Source organism: Semicossyphus pulcher, unplaced genomic scaffold, assembly GCF_022749685.1.
Source record: "Semicossyphus pulcher isolate SPU_LCO1_2020_fin unplaced genomic scaffold, fSemPul1.0.p SCAF_3, whole genome shotgun sequence".
In the NCBI taxonomy this organism is placed as follows: Eukaryota; Metazoa; Chordata; class Actinopteri; order Labriformes; family Labridae; genus Semicossyphus; species Semicossyphus pulcher.
In genome coordinates, this window is record NW_027211704.1 from 16,896,633 (window position 1) to 16,907,122 (window position 10,490).

The 10,490-nt window shown below is 40.4% G+C and overlaps 2 protein-coding genes across 3 annotated transcripts; one reads left to right on the plus strand and one right to left on the minus strand.

Annotated features, from left to right (window-relative positions):
• The first annotated feature begins 204 nt into the window (after window positions 1-204).
• c1galt1lb (core 1 synthase, glycoprotein-N-acetylgalactosamine 3-beta-galactosyltransferase 1, like b) lies at window positions 205-6,092 on the plus strand. Of its 2 annotated transcripts, XM_069678923.1 has the most exons (4): window positions 205-726; window positions 875-1,144; window positions 2,356-3,020; window positions 3,151-6,092. In XM_069678923.1, the coding sequence occupies exons 2-4, from the start codon at window positions 919-921 to the stop codon at window positions 3,460-3,462; spliced, it is 1,203 nt and encodes a 400-aa protein (XP_069535024.1). In that variant the 5' UTR covers window positions 205-726; window positions 875-918; the 3' UTR covers window positions 3,463-6,092. The 2 variants fall into 2 exon arrangements, with proteins under 2 accessions (XP_069535024.1, XP_069535023.1); XM_069678922.1 differs by lacking the exon at window positions 205-726 and having other exon boundaries at window positions 806-1,144.
• tac3b (tachykinin precursor 3b) lies at window positions 6,091-8,736 on the minus strand. Its single transcript, XM_069678924.1, has 6 exons — window positions 8,623-8,736; window positions 8,433-8,544; window positions 8,325-8,354; window positions 6,561-6,605; window positions 6,412-6,481; window positions 6,091-6,337 (listed from the first exon to the last, which is right to left on the minus strand). The coding sequence occupies exons 1-6, from the start codon at window positions 8,734-8,736 to the stop codon at window positions 6,319-6,321; spliced, it is 390 nt and encodes a 129-aa protein (XP_069535025.1). The 3' UTR covers window positions 6,091-6,318.
• Between the last annotated feature and the right edge of the window lie 1,754 nt (window positions 8,737-10,490).

The following is a 10,490-nucleotide window of genomic DNA, read 5'->3' on the forward strand; positions in this document are numbered from 1 at the left end:
GTCACGTTTTTGGGTACATCTATTGAAATTTGTACTTGGGAAATAATGATAAAAAAAAAAAATGCCAATCGTTTCACATAATCTCCTGCAACACCTGTATATGATGAAGCAGCAGGACACGTTTTATGTGTCTGTACTGCGCTTTTCTTCTGAAAAGTGCAACCGGAATTGCTTGTTTTTTCAACGGAAGTCAGGAGACAGACGAGTTAAATGTAGTTTATGGAGCTCCGTGTAACGTTTTTATGTTGTTGTTTTAGTCTGTACGTTATTCTTATAAAACTACTGCGCTTATCTCAGCCAACAGCCATTTCAGTTTGCTTTGTTGGTCAGCTAACTCCGTAAGGCTTTCGTTTGCTGTGTTGAGAAGACAGGAAGGATCGCTAACTTAGCACAGAAGTTAACGTAGGCATGTCGATCAAATAACGGACTAGCCAGTTAGCTAACGCCAGATGTCCCAGCACCTAGTTAGGCCAGGAGCCGATAATTGGAGAATACCATTATAATTATTATTTATTTAGATGCTGGAGATTATTTGGTTGGCGTTTTTATTTGCTTTGATTTTAGCGTTTTGACGATTAAGTGCGGCTAGGTGAGCTAAGTTATCGTCCAGAGGGAAATAAATGTAACGACGCATCCGAAACTGCTTCCTCTTTAAAGTTTATGTTTTTCTTTACAATGAAGTAGCTGTGGTATCAAACCGCTGCTATGCTGTCCGCAGTACCGCTGGTGAGTAAACCACACCTTAAACCGGGAGTGACACACGACAGCTCACTTTATCTTGTAACTTGCCACACTCGCCAACAGGCATGAAGACATCAGGTCTACAGGTCCACACTGGGGTGCTTTAATGAAACTCTCTCCGTCTCTTATTCAGCGCCTGCCGAGTTGAGCGACCAACATTGAGACACTTGGGCCAGCATGAAGGCCCTCGGATCCCGATTCTCCTTCTACGCTGGTTTCGTGGTGGGAACCTTCACACTGTATGTGATCCTGCGGCAGCTGTGGTTTGAGAGGACCGTGTCAGTTCTGCAGTTCTCCAGCCTTAACAAACTCCACGACTACCAGCTACAGCTCGAGGAGGAGAAGAAGATATGGAAGAAGGAAAAGTCTGCCCTTTTTAACTTGAAGCATCCTCATCATATAGGTACGCCAAATGACGCTGTGCCTCATGTTAAACAATTCAGAGCGTAGTCCATAGAGTCCATAACAAGGTTAATGTATTTTTGTAAGGATTTAAAGTGACACGTTTTCACTTAATCTATTTACCACGGGATCAAAGTTTCAGCTTCCTTGCTCTTACTTATATTATGTAATAGGGTTAGGGTATTGTGAAATCTGACAATAAATATGTTCTTTGTACCGTACAGACTTTCTATTTCACTTAACCTGCACTGTTGAAGTAGGCAAAGGAGGAAATTTGAAACAACTCCATCTGTGTTTTTTTTTGGCATTCAAGATATCCCTTTTTGGAGTGACTCCAAGCTGTACAGGTTTTAATCTTCCCCTGAAGCTGCAAGAAGGCTGACAAGACTTTTTAATTAAGTAATGGCTAATGTAAATTTCTGTGACATTTGGTCTAACTTACTGTCCATACACAGGGAACACAAGATATGCAGAAGCCTTCTCCTCTCTGACTTTTCGGACTATTTATACTAATTGAAATTAAAACAGATTTTAGTTCACACACTCTAGTGTCCTCGTGACTTGTATCCTAGTTTTGTTGTCTTAAGGTCTTTTTTTCTCAAATATTTGGAATACTTAGATTTTCCCTGTGGAACATGTCTTTCTGGAGAGACGTGTTTTTGTCCTCACCTGTTGTTGCACGCTTTCTCTTTCATGTTTTTGTCTCATTGTGTCGTGTAGTGTAGTAACTAGGTTACAGTTAGCTTTCTCCATCCAGCTGATTCCTTTGAGGTTATGAAAATGAGAAACATTGTTTCAGTGATCAGGATGGGGGATTAAGGAAACCTTATTTCCACAGGTTGTTTTCAACTGTAGAGTGTTGATCTAGAGATCTAAATGACTTAACGTTATATTTTTTTCACATAATACACACAAAGAGGAAAAAGTCTAGATTCAGAATCTTTGTTAGATCCGTCCTGTAAGGAAATGATACGTGTGCCACTGCTCCAACACGGACACGGCATCTGTTTACTTAGATGTGAACTTGAACCCAGGGTGCCAACAGTTACTTTAAATGTCCCTTAACTCTACTCTTGATGACTATCGCACTGAATTTGGTTCATATTTGTAGTTGAGCTTGTTGAAACAACATTAACACTCCCTCTACTTATCAGTGTTTTTCTCCGATACTTTGGCTTTTTTCTGACGTTCTTGTTTGTATCTCCTTACCAGGAGAGGATGGCCTCATAGCTGATGAGCTATATAAAAAGGTGCGTATTCTTTGCTGGGTGATGACTGGACCCAACAACCTGGAGAAGAAGGCTCGTCATGTGAAGTCCACTTGGAGTCGCCACTGCAACATTGTGATTTTCATGAGTTCTGTGGACGACCCCGACTTCCCCACTGTGGGCTTAGGCACGAGGGAGGGCCGGGACCAGTTGTACTGGAAAACAATCAAGGCCTACCATTATGCCTACGAGCATCACGCCAATGAGGCGGATTGGTTCCTTAAGGCAGACGATGACACCTACGTAATCGTAGACAACCTGCGTTTAGTTCTTGCCAACCACACGCCGGAGGAGCCCATTTACTTTGGCCGAAGATTTAAGCCCTACATGAAGCAGGGCTACATGAGTGGTGGTGCTGGCTATGTGTTGAGCAAAGAGGCTCTGCGGAGGTTTGTGGAAGGATTTAAAAGCAAAGTGTGCACTCACACCTCCTCCACAGAGGACCTTGCACTAGGACAGTGCATGGAGAAAGTTGGGGTGTTAGCAGGGGACTCCAGAGACAGTTTGCACAGAGAGACATTTCATCCATTTGTACCGGAGCAGCACCTCACATCCAAGTTCCCCAAGAGCTTCTGGTATTGGAGCTACTGCTACTACCCCATCTCAGAGGCAAGTCCAGCAAACAGTGTGGTTTTCTTGATGTAGCATTAAACTGATATAAGGCAACACAGCACAGTATAATTTAAAAATGTAACGTCACAGAAATGTCGCCTAAGCACATACTCTGCTTTTTCCTCAGGGTCCAAACTGCTGCTCAGACCTGTCGGTGTCTTTCCACTATGTAGGCGCTTCACAAATGTATGTATTGGAGTACTACACCTATCACCTGCGTGCCTTTGGTTACAGTTATCGTTACCTGCCCCCTGCTCCACTAGTCTCCCATATTGAGAAGTCAAATTCTCGGGATGCTGCAGAGGGGGAAAAAGAGCAGGCTTCTCAGGAGAAAGGACATGTAGGAGACGGGGGTGATCCGTCCAGGACTGACAAGAGAAAGGATGCAGATCCCCCTCAAGTAGCCGGTAAAGACCCTCCTGCTGGTGAAAAACTTTAGGATTGTGTGGGTGTGTGAAGGAAATCTTTAGGAAGTGTTTGCTTGTTCACTCTGATAATCTTGGCTCATATTTCTACAAAAGTAGAAAAACAATCCACTTTGATTTAAAGTCCTAACATACAAATGTGCAGGCGAAAGATCCCCGGGCTGAAAGACTGCTGCCGGTGTAGACTGTGACTGAAGAGTTCTTCAGGATTTTTATTCCTGATTTTCAGGTTTGTTGGGTTTTTTTTTTTTTTTAAGACAGGGTCTTCTTTTAAAAATGGGAACTGCTTTCTGTAAGCTGTGTTCATAAAACAAACCGTTTTAATTAGTATCAACCTGTTATGAGAATAAGTATTTGACATAGTCAGACAAAATTGACTTTTATAAATGTTTTGTTTTCTTCTTGTTATCTTCTTGGCTAACCAACCAGAATTGATGAACCACTCTGTAGAGTGCTGCCATCCTTGACTTGCTGAAGGCGTTTGCTTTCCTTCCAGATGATGAGGTGCCTCTTAGGCCAATTAAAAAACATTTTTGCTTTGAGGTAATAATAGACATCAGTGACAACTGATTTGTTCTGCATTAGGTAAATAGAAATCTAAGTGCCTCACTGTCCTGTTCCACATCCTTTTCATGAAACAGGCGAGTGTTATTTTATGTCAGCGCCCTGTGCAAAAATACATCCTCTTGATTTGGTTGTATGATCCGGTAGCTCTAAGAAAATAGTTTTCGTAATAAGAAAATGTCATGAAATAATGTTTTTTTAGAGTTCCATGTTTTAATTTCAGGTTTTTCTTAAACAGCTAGGGCTCAAAATTCTGATTATTTTCATTACTGATGAATCTACCAATTATTTCTAAGTCGTTTTATCGATAAAAATGTCTGAAATGATAAATGCCTGTTATGATTCCCTAAAGACAAAATAGCGTCATTTTCCAAATGCCCCAAAATGATCGATTTACTATCACGTTAGACAAAGTCCTGTGTAACGTTTGGTTTATGATGTTTGCCTTTTTGATGAATCTGCTAATTATTTCAACTGATTTCAGCACAGCTTTCTGTGACAGCGCAACAAAAGCGTTCAGCTCCGTTGAAGGCGTAATAATGGTTTCACAACATTGCAGCTTTGGTCCAGTTTTAGGGGAATGGGAAGAAAGCAAATGCATAAAACCTTTTGAAAACACCGACTAAATTTATACAATCCAGCCAAACATTTCCTCAGATTGAACCTTTGTGTAGTTTCGGTGGTAATGCAGTGAATCTCGGTACCTCTCATTATTTGTTCTAAATGGTTTAAGGCTCACATTTGATGTGGAATCTGCCTCTGGTGGTTAGTAGGGCTTTGTATTGGCGAGAATCTGGTGATACAATACGTATCATTATACAGCGGTGAAGATTTTGTGTATTGCGATATTGTATGCATGGCATAATATTGTGTTCTTTTAATCTAATTTCAAACCGTCAAAGTATAAAGAATAAACCACCTTAATCAAAATTCTGTTGATGCCATCAGAGCAGTTTGTGTTACGGTCACATGAATGCACCTGTTTTTGTGCGTCAGAGCAAAGGAACTACAATTATCCTACATCAGGAAAAAAAAACAATTTTGTATAACAATTAATTATAAATAAATGGTGGATTAACATGTCATTATGATTAACAACACAATCTGGCACACACTTCAAAGCTCTCCACATCAGATGACTCATTTCTTGTGCCTTCTAAATTGGGATTGTACGGGCCATGAGCTGCACACATGACTTTGCACTGTGACTTCACCATGATGAGAGTGACGCTTTCAGATGATTATATTGAATCCTTCCAATGTTTTAAATCTGCCAGTGATGACTTATTCATGATGTTTTGTTAAGGGGAAAAAGACATTTTCTTTCTGAAATTTTCTTCACTACGATGTTTATTTTTAGAGTTCTGGGTGGGCCTGAGCTTTGCCTTTTGAAGTGATATTGTGTGTATTGAAACCGTAATCACTTTGTAACCAAACAGAATGAATTTTGTGGGTGATTCAGAAATGACCAAATACACGTAAATGGTTTCCGGCTTCAGGCATGATTCAGCGCTAATTCAAACAGAACAAATGTATGTGACAGGTGCATGCAGCTTTGGGTGTAATAATAGTTTTAATTTTTAACCACTTGGACCTTTTTATTCTGCTCAAAGGTCACAAATGATGTAACGAACACCTATAAAATTGCCTTTTTAAGTGTTTACACTCACATGAGCACAGAGCCTGTTAGTTTTTTTCTGTTCAAATGGTCCAGTTTAAACCAAATCAGCATGTTTTATGTAAAGTTTCTTTTTAATGAACTTGTTTGTCTTCAAACATTTTAAGGAAGCAAAGGACTGCAGATTCTTACTTTCAGTGCGTCAAAGCTCTGAGGCCGCAAACACCTAAAAGTGGTCTCTTATAAACATCACATGAAGTCCTCGACAATCTGCTCCCCACATTCAGAGTTTATCAAAGGGAAAGGTGTGCCGTTCTGTATTTATATTTGTATTTATGTTGGTATCGATGTCTAAATTGAGTCAATACCATGACTGTGTAAATGAGTTTGTGTGAGTGTGTGAGCACACGTGATCAGTGTGCAGGATCGTTTTCACTGAATGGTACTTTAATCACTCAAATAAAATGCATATTTTATTGTACATCAGTTTTGTTTTACATTTGTTCCATAATATTATGTCAGAACATTTTCCAGAAACAGTAGAAAAGCATTCATGCGGGATAAATAGGGCTTTTTTTATTATATAACTTTGACACATGTTCCTCTGTTGATAATAGCTGTAAGGAGGAAGAAACACAGAGACGGGAGGTTTTACAGCCTGTGTCGAGGTGGAGCAGGCCTGACGTCTCTACAGAATGTGTTGAAATCTAAGCAGGAAACAGGAAAAGGATTAAGCAACAAAGATTGAGAATGATAGTGGATGCAGGTTGTTGTCTCTCACCTCTTCCTCTCATGGTTTATGAATCGGCCTCTCGTCTGTAAATATTCCTTGGCACACTGAGAAGCAAGTCCTGTTGCGTGCAAAGACAGAACCACTTTTTATTTAGCCATGGTTAATTTGTTTACATGGACGTGGCTGAAGTCACTCACTTTTTTTCTGCCCCAACAGATCAGCTAGGATGTGATCCACGTGGCCTGCGTAAAATGAAAAGAGCATTTATTACCTGTCATCTGTCAGCAAACGGTGAGGCCATGGCACAATTAGAATCACTGTGCGGTTTTATGCTGCTGACAACCAATCATGCACTTCACACTCATCAATTTCATCGGGTATCGAGTAAATGTAGGTGGGGTGAGGACAGGGGGATTACATTTTTATGGTACATATCTAAGAATACAAAACAGTAGGCCTACATTAAACAGAGACATTTTAATGTCACTTGGAAGTTGACCTTTGACCTTTTAGTTAGAATAAGTCATCCCTTCATCATTTTATCCTATTTGACGTGTGTGCGATTTTGTCATTTTTAGCAAGGGAATTATTAGCTGTGTCTCAATTTGGGGGCTGCATCCTTCAAATGTCTATGGAGGATGCGTCATTGGTAGGTGTCGTAGACCGCTAAGGCCGAACTGAAATGAGAAGACAGACCTCAGACCTCATCGCTCGACAGCGTTTCCACGCCTTATCCTTCGCTTTGGTCCCAAGAATGTGGTTTTCCCACTTATTGGAATGCTGTGCAGGTAAATAAGAAACAAGTCTCCTGTCCTCCTGGCTGCCCTGTATTTCAATGAAAATGCTAACCGCCCCAAAATACAGCTGTTGGTGAACTGCTCCTCAAGGTCCACTTTCCAAAGTCCAAGAAGGGCGAGTGCAGCCGAGCCAGTCAAAGCAGATGCAACCTTTAGTATGTTTACCAATACACATGTTTATTGCACACACAAAACTTTGAAAGTATAAAATTTACAATTATATAAATGTATAACAATGTATAAAATATATTACAAAATAATCTATAAAACACAATTAAACATTTAGATTAGACTGAGTCAGTTCTTGTACCACGGTATACCCCAGCAACCCTATACTTGTACAGTGTGTGGAATTACAGTGACTGCCTCCTGGGTTTTGTCCGACACACCTGTCACTGTGTACATTTTCTACATAGTGTAATTAAATAACATACACATTTATTTTACTCACATTACTTGACATGTACAGTATTATGTGTTTTTTTGGAACAGAATTCATAACCTTGTTTAAAGACCCATTGGACTTGTTTCAGACACAGCTGAAAGTAGCATAATATGAGACCTTTAACCTTGCATCACCAAGCTCCTGTCGCCTAGCAACAAGTAGCTAGCAGACTAACTAGCTATCATAACTAGCGTCACATACTTATTATTTTATAGATAATTTGTTTCAAGGCAGCTTTTGTATTTTTAACTTTTGTTTCAATAGCTATTCGACTGAGTTGAAAACTTTTAAATTTAAATGTGTATTCCTTGGCCGTTGAGGGTCTGCCGTCTCATTTGAATTGGCACACGAGGATGCACCCGATGGATCCCTCGCGGCCTGGGAAAAGGAGCACGCTTTTGTCACCCGCATCTGAAGGAGCCTTCGAAATGGGACAGCCTTCGACACGTCGTCGTGACACAATCGGCCTTCAAGTACGGATGCAGCCCCTGAATTGGGACACAGCTATTGACGGTTTTTTTGAGAGTTCACGGTGACCTTTGACCTCTGACCAACAAATTCTTAAAAGTTCATACTTGAGTACGATTGGGACATTTGTGCCAAATTCTAAGATATTACCGCAGAGCATTTTGGAGATTTTTCCCTCAAAAGAACTGGACGGTTGTTTTAAAAACGCCTAAAAATGTTACACACTCTTTGGTCATTGAATAAATTCTTACCTTTTCTTGTCATCGGCGTGTTTCTGTGACCTGAAAAAGAATTCATTGTCAGATGAGAAGAATGTCACTGTCAGATAAGGGAATGTTTTCCTCATTAAAATAACTCACTGTTTGGTTGAGCTGCACTCCTCCTTCCAAATAGACTCACAAAGCTGTCATAGTCGGTGTCATCAAACCTCTTAAGCTCTGCATCGTCACTGACGCAGCACTCCGGTTTACCCTGCAAGACAACTCCCGCTGCATTTCAGCTTTCCACTACAAAGATGCTTTAAAATCTGCCACTTGTAGGGATTCTTACCCCTGTCAGAGATTTGTAGGTTTCTTCTTTACATAAAGACCTCACAGGAAGTAAGATGAGGACGACCAAAGCAACCAGTGATGCAAGAGTGCTGCAGTTTGGAGTTCTCTCCATGACTCTGAAATGTTAATCAGATTTAAAGCAGACAAACCTGCGCATACCAGGCTGGGTTAATTCCCCTAACACCCCTCTACTGTGGTCAAACTGGTTTCTTTTCTCTGACTTTCTGCCACTGGAGGCTACTTTTGCCCCTGTTTTAAAGAAATGGTTGATCTAATGCCCTAGTGTCCTAAAAAGAATTCTGTTACCAAGTAAACATTGAAACAGAAGGTCACATATGAGTGTTCAGATATTTACACATTTGGCGCTTTGCTTCCCTGCATCTCCTCAGCTCACAAACACTTCTCCAGCTCACAGATGTTTACTCTCCCACACTTTGTAATTATCTAAGCATCGGGTTTGAAAGCTCTCGAACATTACTAACTCCTCGTCCGCCTTACCTTTATTAACCTTAACCTGTCAACTACTTAATATGATGTTATTTGATGCTTCAGGGTCTCACCACACCCTCTTCTTGAACAAATGTTTCTCCTGCAGTCTTTAATTCGATCAATCTTGGTATTTCAAAATTGGTATTTTGTAGAAGAACAATGGACACACAGTTTAATATAAAAGGTACCCGTAGGCATGTTGTTTAAACAGGTTTAACTAGAGCACAATTAAAGCAGCATCATCAGCAACATGTAAAGGCTGGGATCCTGCTGTCACTTAGACACTCAGAGAGATACGTTGGTGGCGTATGAATTAAGGAATCTAAGAACTGTAGATTTAAAATCATTAATTAATTAACCGTTTAGTGTTAACTATATTATTCATACATTCATACATCCTGCATTGATACATCATCAGGCATTAAGTAGGTGTTTTATACCCTATTACCATTTCTGAGGAAGCTCTCTGTAAAGTGATTTAGCACTGATATATACCTAAACCTCAGTCAATTCACAGCAGGTTAGGCGTGCAATATGTTCCACAGCATGCATTGAATGCTAAATATATGTGAATATTTGAGACGGTGAAAAAGGAGATCTAAAGTGTCTCTGGAGTTAAGCACTTAATGACTCTTTAGCCCACAATACGTCAAACAACCGGGAAATGATCGAGACGTTCAAGCAATACTCTTGCTCTTGATCACAAATTCCTCATACTGACATGACAACACAAGCTCTGCAACAGTATATCATGACGACAGTTGTTGTTATGAATATGCAGATTCAATTGCACAGTGGTGACAAACCCCGCCACTCAATCAGTGTACTGAATCATCCAATACGTGGGCAGGAGTATTACAGGAGATGTAGAAAATAAAAGACTGTTTCTCTGCATGCACAAAGTAACCTCTCATTATGTCTTTAGACTGCTTTAATGCAATAATCTATCCAAAAAAATGAACTACAAGAACATAAAAGTCCTACCTGTTAATGGGTACGCTCCAGCAGTATAAACCAGCGATCTGCTCAACGGTGTCTTGCTGTCATAGGAGGCCTGCGCCAGCTGAAAATATGTCTTTCCACTTGGCCGCCTCTGTACCTCAATAATTAAAGTCCTCATGTGTAATCCAATTAGAGCTCCACCCAAACCCCCAATCCCCCCCCCCAACAAATAACTCCCTCGCTCTCTGAATCAATGAGCCTTCCAATGACAAGCGGAAGCCCTCAGACTGACCTTCTCCTCCCCCGGACAAAAACAGTTTTATTACACCCACATGGATGTTTTTAAAAGTCAGATTGACATCCACAATCTTTCAGTCCCACAAATCATCCCACTAAGCATAGGTGGCTACATTAAGCATTGTTAGCATGGTTATT